Source organism: Macrotis lagotis, chromosome 1 (genome assembly GCF_037893015.1).
Source record: "Macrotis lagotis isolate mMagLag1 chromosome 1, bilby.v1.9.chrom.fasta, whole genome shotgun sequence".
Taxonomy (NCBI): Eukaryota; Metazoa; Chordata; class Mammalia; order Peramelemorphia; family Peramelidae; genus Macrotis; species Macrotis lagotis.
This window is the reverse complement of record NC_133658.1, coordinates 432,435,438-432,458,419: the sequence shown is the minus strand read 5'-3', so window position 1 is coordinate 432,458,419 and position 22,982 is coordinate 432,435,438. Positions and strand designations below refer to the sequence as shown.

The following is a 22,982-nucleotide window of genomic DNA, read 5'->3' as shown; positions in this document are numbered from 1 at the left end:
CTCTAGCTCTCAGAATCTAGGAAAGACAAGAGCCTTGGAAGGAAGTTAAGCTTCTCACCCTCACGAGCTCTTGCCTTCTCTGCCATCCTCACAGAACATTTTTCTCTAGCACATCGGATTGGCACTGTTCAAGTCAATCTTTCCAGGTAGATTATGACAATGATGATGATGATGGAGACAGTAACAGTTATAACATTTATAGAGTTTTTTCAGATTCACAAAGTGTTTTCCTCACAACAAACTTGTGAGGAAAATAGTGCAATATTATTATTATTATCACTGAAAGCAGACAATGTTGTAAATACTATTAAAATCAGGATTCAAACTCTATGACTTCCATTCTAAGGTTTTGTTCTATTTGCCAACTATTTCCAATAGAAAGAATCCCTCTAGAAGATAGAAAGAACACTCATTGTTTCCATAATCCCTCTCTCCACAGATAAGTAGCTTGTATGCCACAGAGGATGCCCTACTGCAGACCCTTTGCCAGGAATAAAAGTTCATTAACTACACCCTCTGGACATTGAATTTCTCAACTTTGTGTCCAGTCAGTTCCTAAAGTTACCACCACTGGCATGTTAGTGTTTAGTGAATGGGACCTGATCTAGTTAACTACCACAAGCAATAATTCACAGGATCATAGACATTTAGATAGATAAGGATCTTAAATAACAATGTGGAGGGAAAACCCCTCATTTTATAGATGAGCAAACCGAGGTCCAGAATATAAATAATTAGCCCAAATTCATGAGTAGCAAGTAGCAAAAATAGAATTTAACCCAGGTCCTTAGATTTCAAACTGAGGGCCCTTTCTACTGTGCCATGCTGTCCTCAAGAGCAATATGCCCTTACCCCACCTCTGTACTCCTTTCACCAGCTCTTCCAGCTCAGGGTCTGGGCTCAGACAAGGTCCCTAAGTCATGGGACCAGGTCAAGGACAGCCTAAGGCATTCTGTGGATTCTCTAAAAGATCTACCCCCATGTTACGCAATAGAAACTTTAAACTGAAGTTGGTGTAGGAACCATCTAAATGTCTCCAATCTATTTCTATTTTATACCTTCCCTTGCCCCCTCCATTCATTCCCTCACCAGTGGGTGAAATGGTCTTTGGCCTCTTCTAGAACTACATCTCTGGAATCACATATGTCTCTTGGGACCTAGAAGAGATTTTAGAATAAGAGTACATACGTTGTCCCCAGGGAAAGGTTTGGGTCCAAGGTGCCTTATGTTAAAAACAAAACATCAATAATATTTTTGTTTTTGCAAGGCAAATGGGGTTAAGTGGCTTGCCCAAGGCCACACAGGGAGGTAATTATTAAGTATCTGAGGTCAGATTTGAACTCAGGTACTCCTGACTCCAGGGCTGGTGCTCTATCCACTGCGCCACCTAGCTGCTCCTTACCTTCTAGAATTTTAAAAGAATATTATTGGGGCAGCTAGGTGGCGCAGTGGATAGAGCACCAGCCCTGGAGTCAGGAGTACCTGAGTTCAAATCTGACCTCAGATACTTAATAATTACCTAGCTGTGTGGCCTTGGGCAAGCCACTTAACCCCATTTGTGTTGCGAAAACCTTCAAGAAAAAAAGAAAAAATCCTAGAAGGTAAAAACAACTGCATTAGAAAGGTCTGAAAAACCATCTTTTCTAACCCCTTCATTTTACAGATTGGGAAACAGAGAGGAAAGAGGCAACTTTTCAAGGTCACAGAGCTTGGCTCATTAGATCTGCGACTTAAGATCATCCAGGATCGTTTGCAACTGTAAACGAGCTTAAAGCACATCTAAAGAGATGGAACAAAAAGCTCATTTCTTTCTTGGGATTCTGCCTTCCTACCCAATAGATATTAGTACCATTCTCTCCAGAATTCACCCTAGAGATGGCCTGAATGCTCAAGGTCTCTGGTAATTAAGCCTTGGTGGGAAGGAGCCTTGATTATGATCAGAGATGTCTAACTCAGTATCTCTTTTCCCTAGGTATTAATCATAAGTTAGTAATAAACTCTTCAAAGGGTTAATCATAGCTCAGCACCAACACTTTTTTTGGGAGGGAAATGGGGGGAAGGAAGAGAAATGGATCTGGCTCCTTGCCTTCTCCAGGCTTCTTTCTCATCCAGGATTGACTGTCCTTCATTTTACAGAGGATGTTCTCCCTATCTTCTCCCTCATTTTACAAAGGAGGTAAAAGAGGCCTATGGCAGGGTCAGTTGACCACTTCCTTCCAGAGGGATCACCTTTAAAATATGCCATTGCTCCCTGGATCTTGAGTTCATTTTGAGGTGGTTGTTTTAATAAAACTTCCCAAACTAAATGTGCAATTGGGGAAAGAACCTTGGAACAGGAATCAGGAAACTTGAGTCTCCATGTCTGCCATGTAACCACTGGACAAGTCAGCTCAGAGATTAAAGAAGCTTAGATCTGGAAATGTCCTTAGAGACTGTGAAATTCAACTTCCATTTTATAGAGAAGGAAACTGGTGAGGGGAAAGGATTTGCTCAAGGTAACCCAGTACGTCAAGGTCATTGATAAAACACACACCTATAGTCTCTATCTCAATTCAAGTCCACAATTCTTTCTACTATGTTATGCCCTCAAAGCCCCCTCTGGACTTTTGATCTTCTCTATCAAATGGAAAAGAAAACTTGAAAAAAGAAGACTAGACCAACTGACTTCATGTAGCTTTGAGATCTAATAATCAAGTTAAGTCTTTAGTGTCTGGATCTAAGCTTTTTCAATTAATTTATGTGCAACAGAGACTTCTAAATGAAATGTGTGGCATAATATAAAGAAAGTTGAATTTTAATTTAGAATGTCCTGGCTTCAAATTCCAGTTCAGGTACTTGCTCTTAGGTATCTAATCTCTCTGGGTCTCAGTTTCCTCATTGGTAAAATTATAGGATTGGACTAAATAATCCCTAAATCCCTTTCCAGACTCAAATTCATCTATCTTTTGGTAGAGGGGGAAATGTGTGGATCTGTGAGTTCATTAGTTAGGGAACCTTCATTGAGGAAACCCCATTCTCCCAATGCAGGCCTGCAGTGGTTCTGCAATTTAGTCTTAGAGAGATGCTTTAATCATTGCAAATAACTTTCCCAAGATCAAAGTCAGTATGTGTCACAGAAAGGACCTAAAAATAGGTCTACCTGATTTTAAAGCAGGCTTATCTAAAAGGCTTCATTGTCTCTCATGAGACAATCATCTCTATGATCCAATGAAATTAGTTATCCTCTCAGAGACAACCACCCCCCAACTCCCAGCACCCACATACATTCTCTAGATGACAACTCTAGACCATTTCAATTGTTACCATTGTTTTAGCTAGAAACCCAAGGGCTGGGAAGAGGATGTCACTTGAGTACTTCTAGAATTTGAATACCTAAAGATCTTCTCCCTCTTTTTTTTCTTTCCTTCAGGATTTCAGTAGGAGGGAATTTAGGAAAACATGGGAGATCAGTGAAGAAGCTAAGTGGCAAAGTGAAAAGAGAGCTGGACATGGAGTTAGAAAGTTTTGAATTCAAATCTCACCTCACACATTTAATAGCTTTGTGACCCTGGGCAAGCCATAACCCCCATCTGTCTCAATTTCCTCATCTACAAAATGACATTTAACTGTCTGGGCTCCCATTAGAATGAAATAAAATAATATTTGTAAAGTGTTTTTACAAACCTTAAAGTGCTCTCTATATATGCTAACTATTGTGGTCATTATTATTTCTCTAAAGGTTGAATATAATGTAACAGAAGAGCCTTGACCTGATGTGAGGAGACTCAGGTCTTGACACTGGTACTCATTTGCTTTGTGACCCCCAACTTGATCCTCAGTAACCATTTCTGTAACCTAAGTCTTGCTCTCTTCTTCCTTGGTCAGACCACAGCTATGATCTGTATTCAGTTCTGGGTACCATATTTTTATGGTACTGTCAAATTGGAGTGATGATTACCAGAATGAAGAGGGGACTGGAAGCTATGTCACATAAGGAGAGTGATGGAAGAAATGAGATGATTGCTGTCTTCAAGTATTTGTAGGATTGAAATTTATTCCCTTAATCCCACAGGGTTGTAATTCATCCTTCATTTTTGAAAAGGACCATTGACATTATAAGGATGATGTCTTGATTTGCACATGAGTTGGACTGAAGCGAAGCAAAGTTGCACAAAATTGTCAGCCTCACTATCTCTTCCAGAGTCATCAAAGTCCAGTGTCAAGACAAAAGTCAGGATGACTGGTGCAGAAGATGACCTTGATATCTTTGATATCTGACCAAGATCTAAGGGTCACACATTTAGCCTCCATCATGGCCTTTGGAACAAGTTCTTCTCACCTTCCCATTTCACATTCTTGGGGTAAACATCCCCCGAACTTATTGACAGAAGTCTTATCTTCAATCTGGTTTAGTCCACCCGTCAAGGTTGTGGCCTCTGTACATACTATAGTTTCTTGGAGCCATAGGTGAAAGTTGGTTGACAGGTGGGCACCACAGGTGACTGAGTAGCCCTGAAAAGGGCTAGGCAAGCCCTCACACCAGAGATCTAGTGCTCCCTGAACATCCCACACACTCCTCCCATAGCATAGAAGGAGAGGTAATGTGTAGAAGTTACAAAGGCAGATTTTGGCTCTCTATGCAAAAAAACTTTCTATTAATCTGGCTTTTTTTTTGCAAGGCAATGGGATTAAGGCCAGATTTAAGCTCAGGTCCCCCTGACTCTAGGGTCAATGTTCTATCCACTGTGCCACCTGGCTGCCCTGAGTATTCTGCCTTGATAAAGGATGTCTTTATTAGATGTCTTCAAGGAGGGAATAGAGCACTTTTCTTGAAGGAGATACAGGAGAAAGGTTTCTGTTTCTTTTAAAGGATGAACTGGATACTATTTGAGGTTCCTTCCAGATCTAAATCTTTGAACCTTGTGAGATTCCTTCTATCCCTAAGATATTAAGACTTGAGGTCAATTAAGCTTCCCAAGGTGAAGGAGGAAGCAAGGAGACAGTCAGTCAACCTTCACTGACTGATTGACCAGTTGACTCAGTTGCCCCAAGTCCTCGATCACTTTAAGAGACTGGATGGAGTCTAGCATCACCTGCCAACTATCTCTCTAACCTTGGGAGGGAAGGTCTTGATGGAGCATCAGATAGAAAGTAGGATGTGAAGGGCAGGTTCTGGGAGAAACGTGTCCAAAAAGGTTTAGAAGATTTATCCACATTAATGTAGATGCCAGGGAAAGACAGAAGAGAAGGTTTCCTTGTATCTAAAGGCTTATCATCACCATCCTAAACGTATTTAATTTATAAGACTTCTACAAATGCTGATGGATCATTCTATAGGGATGGGACCCAGAAGAGAGTGAATGTTAAAAATCTGCTCTATGGGAATGGCATAATGGAAAAAGGGAACCATCCAAGAGCAGCTTTATCACAGGCTTCACAACTTTTCCCAGAATTGACTACTTCTTTGGACCCTACAGGAAATCTATCAATCCCTAGATATTTCCTACACTATATTCACTGCCTTCCAGATTTTCCTTTGGGTCCAAGTTCCTTTGACTCTCTTTCTCTTCTTTTAATTTCTTTTTCCCACTGTCATCTTTCTTTTTATTTTTCATTCTTTTTCATTCTATTCTCACTCTCAGGTATCTTTCTCCCTCTATTATCTTTTTCTCTCCTATTATCTTTCCTCTCTCCCACTCATCTTGTTCTTTATTTTTCCCCTCTCTTCTCTCTCCTTCAGCCCCTCTACCTCTTCCTCTCCCCTTTCTCTTCTGTTTCATCTTGCTTATACATGTCTCATCACTCTTTCCTTTATCTTGTTCTTCTCTGTTTCATCTTTCCCTCACCCTAATTCTCTCCCCAGTTAGACAGGTTTTACAGGGACTATCTAAGCCCTAGTCCAGGGCCATCTTCTCCTCAATGAAGAATGTATTTTGGGGAGTGCCCTGGGCAGGAGGGTGAAACAACAGGTGGGTGAGGTTGCATTAAAGTCAGAGGGGGAAGGTGCTGGGCAGGTCTATCCCAGGAAACCATTCTCCCACCCACCATTTTCTCTCTGAAGTTGCTACATTCTCTACTTGAAAATTCTGTAAGTTGGGGCAACAAAAGGAGGGGAAGTTTATTTTCCTAAGACTTGAGAAAGGGGCAGGGAACCTTGCTATGCAATTCAGAAAGAATTGGCTTTTGAGTCTTGAAAATCTGGGGTAATTTTCATAGCTTTGCAACTTCCTACGTTTGTCACTTTGGATGTTTTCTTTGCCATCTCTGACTTTCAGTTCCCTCATCTGTAAAGGAAAGGGTTTAAGCAGATTGGATCTAAGATTCAAGAGTCAATGGTAGTGTGAGCTTCCAGTTAAGAAGAGTTCTTGACTCTAACCTTTGCCATATGACATCCCATAACCCCAAAAGTTTGAAAAATATGAGGAGGGCCCTGGATGAGAGGCAAGGTCTAATAGCAGCAATATCACCTTTTCCAGTCCAATAGAAAGACTCTTGGATGTTAGGTCAGAAGACCTGAGTCCCAATACTGTCTTCGTTAACTGTCACTTCACTTAGGAGCCTTAGGTTTTTTTTTAATTTTCTCATCTGGAAAATGAAGGAGGGAGAGAGAGAAAGGAAAGGAAGGAAAGTAGGTAGGAAGGAAGGAAGGAAAGAAGGAAGGAAGGAAGGAAGGAAGGAAGGGAGGGAGGGAGGGAAGGAGGGAGGGAGAGAGGGAGAAAAGAGGAATGGAAGGAAAAAGGAAAGAGGAAAGGGAAGGAAGAAGTAAAGATGAAGAGCAAGTTACTGTGCCAAGGGGCAGAGCCAAAATGACAGCATGAAGGCAGGAATTCCCAGAAACTCATTCCTCCAAAAAACTCCAAAAGCTGTCAAATTCTGACTCTAGCCAAAATTTAGAGAGGCAAAACTCACAGAAAGGCTGAGTGACACAATTTCCCAGCCCAAGACAACTTAGAAGTTCCACAGGAAAGGTCTGTTTCAACAGAACTGGAGGCTCTTGGAAAGAGCTGCAGTGCAGCACAGCCAGGCTGGGCACCTGGGTCATGGCAAAGGAGGTGGTTTCCAGATCTCTTGGCCCAGGGATCACTGGGGACAGCTGGAAGGGGTGGTGAGAGAACTCTGCCACACCAGAGTGGACCACTGGCCTCAAAGTGGTCCTGTGGTGAGAACCTGCAGAGAGAATCAAGGAAGCCAGCCTGTACCTCCAGAGTGCAGGCCACAGATGGTAAGGGGGTTCAGGGAGACTGTGAAAGTCTCTCTTCAAAGAATCAGCTGTTTGCCTGCACTCAGATCCAAGTTACAGTCTGGGCCCCTACACTACCACCATAGCTGAGCAGGGACCCTCCTCACATCTCCAGGGCAGAGGGGAGAGCCTGAACACAAGCAAGAGAGCAGTCAGAGCCTCCCATAAGACCTTGGAAGAATTAAGGTCCCTGTAGATTTTCCCCCAAAACCTTGGAAGTGCAGTAAATCATTCATAGGCTGAGGAAAGGAACAAATGAACAACAGAAAAAGAAGAATCTTCCCATAGAAAATTACTTTGGTCCCATGGAGGACCACAATACATACTCAGAAGATGACAAAGTTTAAGCTTCAGTATCCAAAACCTCCAAGAGAAATACAAAATGGGCAAAAGCTATGGATGAGCTCAAAAAAAGACTTTGAAAAGCAATTAAGGGAGGTAGAGGAAAAATTGGGAGGAGAAATGAGAGCGATGCACATAAATCATGAAAACCAAGTCAACAGCTTGGTGAAAGAAATACAAAAAAAATTTAAGAAAATAATATGTTAAAAACCAGTTTAGGCCAAATGGAAAAAGCAACACAAAAGGCAAATAAGAGAAGCTGAATTCACCAGCTGGAAAAGGAATAAAAAAGCTCTCTGAAGAAAATAACTCCTTCAAATGCAGAATGGAACTAAAGGAAGTGGATGACTTTGCAAGAACCGAGGAAGAAATAAAACTGTACCCAAAAAACCAAAAATTAGAAGAAAATGTGAAATATCTCATTGGAAAAACAACTGACCTTGAAAACAGATCCAGAAAAGATCATTTTAAAATTACTGGGATACTTGAAAATCATGACCAGGAAAGGAGCCTACACTTCATTTTTCAAGAAATAAGGGGCAGCTAGGTAGTGCAGTGGATAGAGCACTGGCCCTGGAGTTAGGAGTACCTGAGTTCAAATCTGGCCTCAGACACTTAATAATTACCTAGCTGTGTGCCCTTGGGCAAGCCACTTAACCCCATTTGCCTTGCAAAAACCAAAAAAAAAAAAATTAATAATCTAGCAAAATTGCTCTGAAATCCTAGAAGCAGAAGGTAAAAATAGAAATTGAGGGAATTCACCAATTACCTCCTGAAAGAGATCCCAAAAGAAAAATTTCCAGGAATATTATAGCCAAATTCCCAAACTCCCAAGTCAAAGAGAAAATACTAACAGTTGCCAGAAACAAGCAATTCAACTACCATGGCTCTACAGTCATGATTACACAGGATCTGGCAGCATCTATATTAAGGTTTCATAGGGCTTGGAAGATGATATTCTGCAAGGCAAAAGATCTTGGTTTACAACCAAGAATCAACTGCCCAGCAAAACTGAACATTCCCTTTCAAGGGAAAAGATGGACTTTCAATGAAACAGGAGACATTCAAAATTTCCTATTGAAACAACCAGAGATGGACAGAAAGTTTGATCTCCAAGTACAGGATTCAAATGAAACATAGAGAGGGTGAGAAGAACTAACTATGAGGAACTTAATGATGTTGAACTGCAGGTATTCCTGCATGGGAAGAAGACACTGATAACTCATATGAACCTTCTAATTCATAAGAGCAGTTAGAAGGAGCATATATAGATAAGGCACAGGAAGGAGCTGAATATAATGGTATAATACAGTAAAAAGATGGAGTCAATGGGTGATAAAGGAAAGTACTGGGAGAAAGAGAAAAGAGAGGAAGAAAGGGCTAAGATATTTAACATAAGAGTCAAGAAGAAGCTTTTACAATGGAGTGGAATGAGAGAAGGAGAGGGGGAATGAGTGAGCCTTCATTCTCATCAGAAATGGCTCAGAGAGGAAATAACATACACACTTAGGGGGTATATAAGTCTATTTTACCCTAGAGAGAAATGAAAGGAAAGGGATGGGATAAGGGGGAATGGGGAAGGGAAGGGGGGAGTAGGTGATAGAAGAGAAGGAAGATCATGGGAGAGGGTACTAAGATACAACACACTTTTGAACAGGAACAGGGCGAAAGGAGAGATAGAATAGAATAAATGAGAGTGGGGAGGATTAGAGTGGAGTGAAATACAGCTAGTTATAGCAACTGTTGGAAAAAATATTGAAGCAACTTTTCTGGTGAACTCATGATAAAGAAGGCAATGGGGGGTGGAGCCAAGATGGCGACAAGAGCAGATCGTGTCTTAGGAGGGAGTTGCAATCAGCAATGGCAATGGTGGAAAAATATGGAAGTAACTTTTGTGATGGACTTATCATAAAGAATGTGATCCACCCACAACAGAGTTGTTGGTGTTGGAACAAAGACTGAAGCACATTTTTTGTTATTGTTATTTTGGGGGGGGGTGCAGGGCAAATGGGGCTGGGTGGCCTTCCTAGGGCCACATAGCAGGGTGACCGTTGGGTGTCTGAGGCCAGATTTGGACCTTGGTGCTCCTGGCTCAAGGGCCAATGCTCTGTCTGTCACCCAGCCACCTCTACTATTATTACTATTTTATTTTATTTTGGGTCTTTTTTTTTTTGGTTTTTTGGTTTTTTCAGGGCAGTGGGGTTGGGGTGGCTTGCGTGTCACACAGCTGGGTGATTGTTGGGTGTATGGGCTTGGGTGCTCCTGGCTCCAGGGCTGGTGCTCTGTCCATTGCACCACCTGGCCATACCTACAATTATTACTATTATTTTTTAATTTTAATTTCTTTCTCTCCCCTTTACTTTATCGCTCAAGTGATTCTATATTTTTTTGGGGGAGGGGGTATTTTGTTTACTGTTAAACAAGAATGTTATTAATGTATAAAAAACATTATTTGTACAAAATGAGAATAAATATTTAAAAAGATACTAACTGAAAAAAAAATGAAAAAATAAGAAGGCAATCATCCCAGAGACAGAGCCATTAGAATATGAACTGAAGCATACTTTTTTCTATCTCTCACTATTCTTGAGGTTTCTCATCTTTCTGGGGCCCAGGGGGGGTTTATGTATATAAAATAAATAATCAAAAAAATAATAAATTTAATAATAAATAATAATAAAAACAAAAAATAAATAAACAAAAAAAAAAGATACTGTGCCTAGTAGGTGCTATCATTATTCAAATCACAGTTGAGTAAACTGAGATCGATATAGGTTAGTTGGCAGCACCTACTAAATGTCTGAGACTGGGTTTGAGATCAGATCTTCCTGATTCTAAGTCCAACACTATATTCACTGTCCCACTAACCTTCAAGTGAGGGGGATTAGATGATTTTAAAGGTATTTTCTGACTCTACATATATGATTCTTTGTTTTTTTATTTTGGATATTTATCCAAGGCCATAATAAAAATCATAATCAAGATTTGAACTCCTCTCCCTTGAACGAAGTCTAAAATAATATTTTTCCCACCACAGGACATTACCTCTTCATCACAGCATTAACTAGGCTTATGGACAACAGGCTCACACACTAGCTCTGTTTTGCTCTACCCAGACCATCAGGGTTCAGAATCCACTAAAACCGAAGTCTCTTCAATCAAAAGATATTCCTAGGTTCTAACACAGAAGCAGAGAACTTTAGATTTGCAAAAAGGCCTTAAAAAATAGAATATACAATAGAATGTCCCAGTTGGAAGGAGTTTTAGAACTAAAAAATGTAAAATGTCAGTGTTGGAAGGGTTTTAGCATGAATAGTGTCAAAAGGAACCACAGAGAAATGCATCTCACATCTATCCGATTGGTCAATATGTCAAAAAAAGGAAAATGATAAGAGTGTTGGAAGGGACATGGAAAATTTGGGACACTAATGCATTATTGGTGGAGTTGTGAATGGATCCCTCCAGTCTAGAGAGCAATTTGGAACTATACCTAAAGGACAATATAACTGTGCATACCCTTCAATCCAGCCAAACTGTTACTAGGCTGTATCCCAAAGAAATCATAAAAATAAAAAAAAAAAGGCACACGTGTACAAAAATATTTATAGCAGTTTTTTTAGTGGCAAAGAACTGAAAATTGATGGCATGCCAATTGACTGGGGAATGGCTGAACAAATTGTGGTACATGAATGCGGAGTACTAGTGTTCTGTAAAAAATCATAAATGGGAGGACTTCAGGAAAGCCTGGAAAGCATTGCATGAACTGATGTTGAGTGAAGTGAGCAGAACCAGGAGATCATTGTACACTAACATTGTACATAAATAGCAACATTGTGTGATGATCAGCTATGAAGGACTTAGATATTCTCAATAGTAAAATGATCAAAAATAATTATAGACACAATGTAAAATGTCATCCACATCCAGAGAAGGAACTATGGAGTCTGAATACAGACCAAAGCATACTATTTTCAGTTTTAAAAATTTGTTTTATGTCTTATGCTTTTCCCCCTTTTATTCTGATTCTTTAACAACATGACTAATAGGGAAACATGTATAATAAAGTCATATTTTTATTGAAGGAAGAGAGGGAGAGAGGAAAGTGTGGAACTCAAGATCATAATAAAAAAATTGATTTTTTTTTAGGTTTTTTGCAAGGCAAATGGGGTTAAGTGGCTTGCCCAGGTCCACACAGCTAGGTAATTATTAAGTTTCTGATGGCCAGATTTGAACTCAGGTACTCCTGACTCCAGGGCTGGTGCTCTAACCATTGTGCCACCTAGCTGTCCCTAAAAAATGGATTTTGAAAATTATCTTCACATGTAGTTGGAAAAATAATTTTTTTTAAAAAAGGAGCTTCATAATCATAATTTATAAAATTTCAGACCTGTAAACTCCACAAAAATATAGAATGTCAGAGCCTGAATGGATATTACAATTTTTCTAGTCCAACTCCATTTTACAGAGAGAGTCATTCAAATTCAGAAAAGAATAGATTTGCTCAGTGTTGATATAGTAAGTTAGTGTCAGAGCAAGATCTTGAACCCAAGTCTCAGATCACACAGGTTTTATGTTCTCTATCTATATTCAATGAACCATATCTGGAATTCAAGAAGGAAATGAAGGAGTTCATAAGGACTTAATTTCTGTGAACCTCCAAAGGAAAATAGAACAGGTCATCATATCCCTAAGAAAGGGTTTCTCTTTTTTTCAAGAAAACTCATCTTTCGCCCTTAAATTTTCCTGAGGGAGTCAGTCTATCTAGAACAAATCCTACTAGATGTTCCCTGTAGGAACTAAGATTGCCATCTTGGCTAAGTCTTGGCAGTCCTAATGGGGGGCTGGGAGTGGGGGGGGGCAACCTAGGGAATCTGGCCAGTGTCTCTTACCTGCAGAGCTCTGTCCCAGTACCCTGAAGCTCCTGAGGAGACAGTTGAGCACCTGCATCCTTGAGGATCTGGATGACATCTCTGTGCCTGAGACCAAAAAAAAAAAAAAAAAAAAAAAAGAAAAGGACTTATATGAACAAAAATATTTACAGCAGATTTTTTTGTGGTGGCAAACAACTGGAAATTGAAGGGATGTCCATCAGTTAAGGAACTGGATGAACAAAATGTTTTATGTCATTGTGATGGAGCACTATTATGCAATAAGAAATGACGAGGGGAATGGGTTCAGAAAAACCTGGGAAGACTTATATGAACTGATACAAAGTGAAATAAGCAGAACCAGGAGACCAATGCATACTAACTACATTATGGTAACAATAACCAACTGTGAAAGATTTAGCTACTCTGATCAAGACAATGATCTATGACAATTCCAAGGACTGATGATAAAAAAAAATGCTACTCCAGAGAAAGAACTGAGAAACATTCTCATATCACATGTCCTCTGGTTTCTTCATGATCTGGTTACACTCCTCAGAACACCTGTTAGCTGCTCAGTGGCCCTATGCAGAAGTTTACCAAGGCAACAGATGATCTCCTGCCTCAGAACTCTCAGGAACTTGATGAGAATACTCTGGGGTTCCTAAAGCCTATGTCAAAAGAATTGCAATGAAGTTTTTTGGGCTCCTCAAAGTCCATTGGGAAAGCTGCTGACATCACATTGCTTCCATGCTAACAGTTTCAATTAATGTTCTTTCTAAAATGAGGAAATGATATATTCAGTGGAAAGAATCCTGGATTTAGAATTAGAAAGTTCTATATTCAAATCCCACCTCTACTACCTACTAGCTATTGCCCTTGTGCAAATCATTTCATCTCTCTGGGTCTTCGTTTCCTAATCTATAAACCAAGAAATTTAGACCAGATAACCTCTGGGGTTCCTTCCAGCTCCAAATCTATATCACTATGATCATTACTTGGATTCTTCTTGTCCTCTGCTAGACAAGAAACTATGGCCCCTTCCAAGGATCAAGGATCTTCCTAAGGAATAACTTCACAGATAATTATCTTGGGTTAATATACTTATTTTTAAATGTATTCATTATTGTAAGAGTATGCCAGAGACTACTTAGGCAGGAGGAAAAGGATGAATTGTTTAGGAAACAATCATAAGTCTGACATGAAAGCATGATATAGAAGTGATGAGAGCCTTCAATCATCCAGACTTTAGTAGAGCTCTCCTTCTCTCTCCCTCTCTCTCTTTCAGAATAGAGCAACCAAAAAAAAAAAAAATTACAGAATAGAGTAACCAGAACAACTAATGAATTCTTGTCTTGCCTTAAGTATGATTTTAGTTTTCAAAAGATAACAGCAAAAATTACCACCATAAATTCAGTTCTAATCAATAAGGTACAACTAGTTCTAAAGTAAGAATGTCATAAACTTGGGAGGAAAGCATCCATTCCATCCTGGGATTTGTGGTAGAAAAGGAGAAGCAAAGTTAGATTCTTTAGGATTTTTGATAGTAGGTTTCAAAAGGTACTTAGGCAAAACTGTATTACCTAAAATAATCTTTAAAGGAATGGCAAAGCCTTCAAAAGTGATACTCTTTTGTTTTGATTTTTAGGTTTTTGCAAGGCAAATGGGATTAAGTGGCTTGCCCAAGGCCACACGGCTAGGTAATTATTAAGTGTCTGAGACCGAATTTGAACCCAGGTACTCCTGACTCCAGGGTCGGTGCTTTATCCACTGCGCCACCTAGCCGCCCCTAAAGTGATACTCTTAATAGTTCTTCAATTAAAGAAACAATTCTAATAAGGAAGAACAGATCAAGCTCTCTAAAGTGACTGATCTGAATACACAGGGCTAGATTTTTATAAACACACACACACACACATATACATATAAAACTTTTAAACTTATAAATCAAGAAACATAAGTGAAGATTCTGATAACTGGTTTCTTCCTGTTCAAAAGAAGAAACCCGACATACAGCCCCATTGCTTAAAATAAATTACATAAGCAAATGGGTTCTAAAAGCATCAAATTTAAAACCTCCAATTAAACACCAAAATAAAAATCTTGAAAATTAAAGGAGAGACTAATAAAATTGAAAGTTAAGAAAACCATGTAACTAATAAACCTAGGAATTGTTCTTTTGGAAAAAAAAACAATAAAATAGATACATCACTGGCTACATTTGAATTTAAAAAGAAAATCAAATTACTTGGATCAAAATTGAAAAGGATGAATTCACAGCCAATGAAGATAAAATAAAGCACAAGGAGCTATTTTGCCAAACTATATGCCAATAACACTGACAATGTAAATGAAAAGGATCAATATTTATAGAAGTAAATGGGCAGTTGGGTATAGTAGCCAGTAGTCCCTTCGACCAGAAAATCTTAGTCAGAGTATTTCTTTAGCTCAGAAGTTCTAGACCACAGTAAACTAAATTCATCAAGTGTCTGAACCAAGCCTGGCACCAGTATGTTGAGCCCCCAGGTGCAGAAAAGCCATTAAATTCCTTCTAAGAAGAGGCCCAGTTTGGAAACAGAAGTGATCAAAGCTCTCATACTGATCAACAGTCAGATAGGGAACATGAATAACTACTGTACCTCCAGTCCAGGAAGATAGGAAGACTGAGCTCACCCCTCACTCCCCAAATAAATGAATGAATGGTTATGTAAAAAAATGGATGAAAATAATCTAAAAACCACAAAATATATTTAGAAAACAATTTAAAACCTATAGCTAACTGAGAAAAAGATATTATAAGGCTTTGGCCTATATTATAGAAAATATATAAATATAGATATTATTATAAACATAATATAATATATAAATATAAAAATATAGATTATAGAAAATTATATTATAGATCTTTGTCCTAAATATAGTACAGACTTAAAGCCCTTTATTTTAGCATAAATATGGCATATTTTTATCATGTCAGGATCATTTTTCGTTTTAAAACTTCCCTTTTATATAACTTCTTAAAAGTTAAAACTTTTGTAATTTCTAAGCAAAAGAATTAAACATCTGACATAAAACTGACAATCAGAAAATTGGCTAACTATATTTCAAATACATGTTCAAGAAATGGAAGCAAGGACAGGTAAAACATAGATATGAACACCAAAGTGTGGTGTTGATCTGGAGAAACTTTTAGAAGCACCAAAGTTCCCAATGAGATAAGACAGACAGAAATATTTAAGGCAATAAAAGGAGTTAAGTTTTAAGTTATCTTAGGGAAAAGAGAAAGATGGAAAAGGAGAAATGATTGCTGCTCAGAATGGATGAGGATGATGAGAAAAGGACAATGAAAAGAGTCAATAGGAGTAAACTCCTGAATTAGGAGACTTAGAAAAATGAAATTGTTTAAGCACTCGATTTCAGAAAATTGTTCAAGAAAACTTTCCAAAATTAATTAAAAAATAGAATCCACAATATCCTGATGAGAAAAAAATCTTGAGTCATGCCTCCTAGACAAATTGTAATTTAATTCTAACACTGGAATGATAAGGGGGAATACAACCCTCAAGCACAAGAAAAATGGCAGAAATAATATGCTAAGGAACATGAAACGGTATCACAACATATTCCTCAAGGAAGGGAAGAGTCAAATGTCAGTTCCTTGAGGGCAAGGATTCTATTTTTTTTGTTGCTGTCTTTCTGTGTATCCACAGTACCTAACACAATATGTAGCATATAGTAGGTGATTAATAAATTCTCATTAAATATATATAAAACTAAGAAGCATGAACTTTTGTTTTGTTGGGTTTTTTTAGATTTTTCAAGGCAATGGGATTAAGTGGTTTGCCCAAGGCCACACGGCTAGGCAATTATTAAGTGTCTGAGGCCAGATTTGAACTCAGGTACTCCTGACTCCAAGGTCAGTGCTCTATCCACTGCTCCACCTAGCCACCCCTAGCATGAACTTTGAATCCAAAATTATCTAACTAGAAAAATTCAGGATAATGTGTAAAGTCAAGAGAATGTTCAAGAAATAAACTTTTCAGAGTTATGTATACTTCATGGAAATCAGTGCATAAAACCAAATCTTTAAGTCAAAAAGATAAGTATGGTCTATTTTCCTTGCTCAACAATTAACATTTCTCAAATTCAACTCAATTTGATTGAATGTAAAAACATTTAACTTAGGGTTTATACATATTAAGTACAAGGCACTGGGGATACAATTGACAAAAATAATTCTTGCCTTCAAGGAGATTATAATTCACTGGAAATGTATAACAGGTATCCAGTTGGGTATAATATTAAATATTTTAAGGACAGGGAGTTTACTAAGATCTAGAAAGGTTCAGAAAAGCTTTGGAGGGTTAGGGGGAAAAATATACTTAAGCTGAGCACTGAAGTAAGATAAGAAAAGATACAAGTTGCAGAACTGAAGATAGATCAAATTCCAAATATAAGGAATGGGATGATTTGAGGAAATGTACAAAACTGAAAGACAATTTGGAGAACAACTAATGTTCCAGTTTGGCTAGTACATAAAAGGAAATGATATCAAATAAGACTGGAAAATTAAGTGGAAGTCAGATAGTAGACAATCTTAAATTCCACGCTAAAATGTTGGTATATAAGGAGTGGGAGGGAAACCAGGAAGGGAGGAGATACATTGTCAGTCAGATACCTAAGAAAGATAACCATATGAAAACTCACAGAGTATTGTATTAACCACATTAATAAATGTTATGGAAGAATATTAGATAAAGGGATAAGAGGTAAAAGTGGGTAGAGGTAGGATAATGCCAAATTACAACTCTTATCTTGGATGAAGGATAAAGACAAGCTAAATAATTTTATATTTTAAGCATTATGAAGAGGAATTATATTTGTGTTGAATCTATTCATTTTCAGTTAATAACAGTAGGAATAATAGATATCTTATTCCAATCCTTGAAAAAAATGTTAGAGGTAAAGAAAAACTTAACAAATATAATGCTTAATGTAAATATAATGAACTCTAAAATAAAATAAAGTTAGAAAATGAATTAAAAACCAGAATTCTATTCATAAGAAATATCTAATAGAGAAAGACTTCAAAGGATAAAAAAATAAAAGGATGATCTAAATTTTATCATTCTGTCTCTAAGTCACATTATACAATAAAATTGAATTAAACTGTTAAACATGAAGAGAAATAAACAAGATTATATTATACCAAAAGGCTAGATTCAGAATCAGACTATATGTTAAATACACAGGCACTATATTTCCATAGTAAAATTACAACAAATTAATAAGAAGAAATAGCTGAAAAATCAACGAGAAGGAAACTTTAACATCCCACTGTTAGCACATGACAAATCCAAGGTGAACAAGACAAATTATAGTGTAGATTAAAGCATTAAATAAAACAGAGTTGATGAATAGAGAATTTAATGGGCAAAAATAAAGAATAAGTTTTCTTTTTAAACATAAATAGAACCTAAACAAAAATGGACAGTGTATTGAAGGAAAGAAAACATAGATAAAAATAGAAGATAGAGGGTTCACTAATTCTGTGATCATAATGGAATAAAACCCATAATTCCAAATGGTACAAAGAGTAAGAGCTAATCTCACATAGAAACTAAAGAATGATTTATTAAATAATTCCCTATTAAAAAGGAAATTATAAAAACAATAGATTGTATCAAAGACAGCAATAATAGATACTACATATAAAAGAGACAAATTTGTAGTATTAAATGCTTATGTTAACAAAAGAGAAAGAAATGTCCTAAGTTGAGTGGTCACTTTAAGAAGCCAATAAACAATGATATATATTCATTCCAAGTAGAAAAAGAAAGATAAATGAAACTGAAAATGAAAAAAAAATGAATAAATCCCAAGAATCTAACAAAGTATATTTTAAAATTACTTCAATGAAAATAATGACAATAGCTCATGTTTGTAAGAAACTTTAAGGTTAGTAAAACGTCTTCTTCAAACCAATTTCCATGAGGTAAATATTAAAAATAATAACAAATTCATTTTATAATGGAATAAACTCAGATTTAGAGACAACTTGTCCAAAGTCACACACACCTTTTAACCAAAGGATTTTAACTAAGGTCACTTCTGACTCCTGGTTTTACTTTATCCTCACTGCTCCATCCTAGCTCTCAAACTGATAGACAATTTAACAAAAAATTTTAAAGGGGAAAGCAAGTCCAAATAAACAAAACCAAAAATAGGAAAAGGAAGATCATGAGAGTATAAGTAACCAAGAAAATTATTCACATCATCACAAATAAGGCTAAGTTAATATATTTTTAAATCTTTTTTAAACATTCAATTTAAAAATACTTCTTAAAATTTATTAATTTTTGGGATTCTTTTCTTTTTAAATTTTTAAGTTGCAAACTTTCTCCCTTCTCTCCAGTTCTTTCCCCACCTATTGAAAAGGCAAGTAAAATAATATTAATAATACATGTAATATTATACAAAACATTTCCTTGAAGAAAAAGAAAGTAAAAAAAATTATACTTTAATTTGTATTCAGATTTCATCAGTTCTCCTTCTGGAGGTGAATAGCATTTTTCATAATTGTCTTAATCATTGTATTGCTGAGAAGAGCTAAGTCATTTATAGTAGATCACTTCACAATATTGCTATCACTTTGTACAATCTTCTCCTGGTTCAGATTACTTTACTCTGCATCAGTTCATATAAGTCTTGCCAGGTTTTTCTGAGACTTTCCTGCTTCTGAAACTTTTCCCATTTCTTATAACACAATGTTATTCCATCACAATCATATCCACAACTTGTTGAGTTATTCTCCAAATGATGGTATACCCCTAGGGTTTCCAATTCTTTGATGCCACAAATCAAGCTATTATAAATATTTTTTCTTATTTTTTTTGTTGTTTTTTTTTTTTGCAAGGCAAACAGAGTTAAGTGGCTTGCCTAAGGTCACACAGCTAGGTAATTATTAAGTATCTGAGGCCACATTTGAACTCAGGTACTCCTGACTCCAGGGCTGGTGCTCTATCCACCATGCCACCTAGCCACCCCTATTATAAATATTTTTGTACAAATAATTTATTTTCCCTTTTCTTTGAGCTCTTTGTGATATAGTAGTATTGCTAGGGCAAGAGGTATGCAGTTTTACAGCCCTTTGGATGTAGTTCCAAATTGTTCTCCAGAATTCTTGAACTACTTCACAAGTACACCAACAGTACATTAGTATTCCAATTTTTCCCTATCCCTTTCCAACATTTGCCATTTTCCCTTTATATCATGTTAGTGAATCTGACAGTGATAAATTGGTAACATTTTAATATGTATTTCTTTAATCTATAATGATTTAGAACTTTTTTTCATATGATCATAGCTAGATTGCTTTGATTTTCTTCAGAAATGGAAGATTATTTACAAAATACAAGAAATGGATAACCTAAATAGACTGACCTCAGAAAGAGAAATTAGAGAGCTTAAAGGACTACCCATCCAAAAAAACAAAAAACAAAAAACAAAACCAAAACAACAACCAATAATAATAACTGGGCCAAGACAGATTCACAAAAGAATTTTTAACAGTTTTAAAAATACAAGTAACTCTGATGTCACATAAACCGTTTCAAAAAAAAGAGGAAGTTGGTAGGATAATCCCACTCCTGGAAGCAAGTAGGGTTTTGTCCATTTAAGTGGACAAAGAATTTTCTAGGAAAGAAAATCATAAACCAAGATCATTAGCTACCTTGGGTGCCAAAATATTTTTTAAAAATACACTGTACATCAAAAAAAATTATTTATCATTAATAAATAGAACTTAAAATTCAAATACAAAGATAGTTTAATGATAGGAAAACCATATAGTGAATCATATAAGCAGGTGGAAAAAATAATGAATACATAATTATGTCATTGGAAACAAAGAACAACTGCTGTGTAAATTTGTTTTAAAAATTAAAGAATATTGAAATAGAAAAGGTTTTCCTTAATATAAAAAAGAATATATTTGAAACCATAATATTATATGCAGTAGAGAAATGGCAGAAACATGCTGATTATTACAGAGAAGGAAACTGCCCTGCCAAAACCCTTCCATAGTTTCCACCAATGCCAATCAGTGAATTCTAAATCTCTTGTCCTGATGTTGAATGCCAGGCTCCAATCTCCTTTTTCAGTCTGATCATCTATTGTAACCCCCCAAGTTACTATATTCTCTAGTCAAATTGGTCTTGAATGACTCCAAAACATATCATAGGGCTCCAGCCACTGTGGTTTAATTTGCCTCAGCACCTAGAAATTCTTCCTATTTCCATCTGTCAAAGTTCTATCTATTCTTCAGGGACAATGCCATCTCCTCCAACAATCAACTTCAACTATACCTATCCTCTATCTTTACTCACATTTTTCCTGATCTAGATGGCTCCTATGGAATTACCACATTCTAGTTTGTTTCTATCATATCTATTAGCTTCTATTCTTCATGTCCACAACTAGGTTAAACTCTTCAAGGACTCACGTTGAGTTGTCAATGAGTGATACCCATTGATGGGTTAAGTAGGTGCTTAATAAATACTTGTTAAATTAAACCAAATGTATTGAATCAATGACTTGTATCCCTTTGATTGAGAGGCAGTGAGGTGGTTTAGTAAAGAGAGTTATGGAGTCAGGAGTCAGGAAGATCTGAGTTCAAATATATATTTAGACCCTTATTAGTTGTATGAACCTGGACATTTAATTTCTATCTTTTCTATCTGCTTCAGTTTCCTCATGTATAAAATGAGGATAATAACACCTCCAAGTGCAGTACAGGGTTTTCAGCATACTGCAAATGAGATAATATAATATTTAAAATGTTTTGCTTCCTTCCTTCCTTCCTTCCTTCCTTCCTTCCTTCCTTCCTTCCTTCCTTCCTTTCTTCCTTTCTTTCTTTCTTTCTTTCTTTCTTTCTTTCTTTCTTTCTTTCTTTCTTTCTTTCTTTCAAATTCCACAACCTTTCCCCCAATCTTGCTTTCCCCCCACCCCACACAGAAGACAGTCCTAGTCTTTACATTGTTTCCCCCAGTATACATTGATCCAAATTGAGAGTGATGAGAGAGAAATCATATGATAGAGGTAATAGTCTTTGGTCTCTGTTTCAAACTCCACATTTCTTTATACATTGCTAAAATATTCTTGTTTAAGAGCAAACATAATACCCCCTCCCCCACAAAAATATAGAACCTCATGAGAAATAAAGTGAAAGAGGAAAAAAATACGTTTCAGTCTGTAAAATAAAGATAATAAATCTTGTATTACTAACCTCAAGGGATATTGCTAAGGCTCGAAAGAAACACATATGTATGTAAACATCACTCTCTTCTGCTTCTTCTTGGACCTATCTGACCCTTCTTTCTCTGTCTCCTTTACTGATTCCTCCTCCAGATCAAGGCTTCTAACCACAGGTGTATTTTCAGGTTCTATCCTGGGGTCTCTTCTCTTCTACCTCTACACTACTTCATTTGGGGATCATATAAGTTTCCATGGATTTAATTGCCACATCTATGCTAGAGATTCTAAAATTTTCCTCTCTTGTCCCAGGTGCTCTGTTGACCTCTAATCTCCAACTACCTTCATATATCCCAAATTATATATCCAGTAGACATATTAAATTCCATGTCCAAAATAGAATTCATTTATCTTTCTAAACCCTCTGCCCCACTCCCCACCTGCCTGCATAGGGCAACATCAACCTCCCAGTCCCTATGGCTTGCAAGCTAGGAACAATTCTGGATTCCTTACTATCTCTCACCACCACTACCATATCCAATATGGTGCCATGGTCTGTAATTTCAATTTAGTAGCATCTCTTGAAAGCACCTCATTCTCTACTCTGACACCATCACCACTCTGGTACAAGCTTTCATCATCTCACACCTAGATTATTGCCTGCTGATGAGTCTGCCAGTCTTTCCCTTACTTCAATCCATTCATTCACTAAAGTGATTTTTCTAAAACACAGGCCTGATCATGTCACCACCGTCCCCCATTCAATAAACCAGTAGTTCCCTATTGCCTCCTGGATCAAATACAAAAATGTTCTGTTTGGCATTCAAAACATATCATCCTTTAGACTGCTTTTAACTTTCCATTGTACCAATAGCATATTGGTTGACACATTCGTCAGACCAGTTCCCTTGGCTTCCTGGCTTTTCCAAAGGAGACACTACATCTTTGAACCTCTGAGGCCTTCTCTTTGACTCTCCCTCCTCTGCATTATTGGCCCCCACCCCTAGCTTCAAGACCCAACTAAAATTCCATTACCCCCAGGAAATTTTCTCTAAACCCTTTTAATTCTTCTTTCAATTATTTCCTATTTATCCTGTAGAGAGGCTACTCTGGATGTGATTTCTTTACAGGTCATCTCCTGCATTAGACTGTAACTCCTTTGAGGGTAAACAATGTCTTTTGTTTCTATTTTATGTCCTTGGACCTAGCACAGAGTAGTCTCTTAAAAATACTAATTCGCAGATCAAAGCATGTGTGTGTGTGTGTGTGTGTGTGTGTGTATGTGTAAGAGAGAAAAAGTT

At 37.1% G+C, this 22,982-nt stretch overlaps 1 protein-coding gene across 3 annotated transcripts in view; it reads right to left on the bottom strand.

Moving 5' to 3' along the window:
- The window catches only part of ASPG (asparaginase), a 130,191-nt gene that overhangs the window by 10,637 nt on the left and 96,572 nt on the right, over window positions 1-22,982 (bottom strand). For all 3 annotated transcript variants that reach the window (XM_074213218.1, XM_074213220.1, XM_074213219.1), the window contains exon 13: window positions 12,451-12,537. In XM_074213218.1, the coding sequence (XP_074069319.1) occupies window positions 12,451-12,537 (87 nt within the window). The remainder of the gene's footprint in view (window positions 1-12,450; window positions 12,538-22,982) is intronic.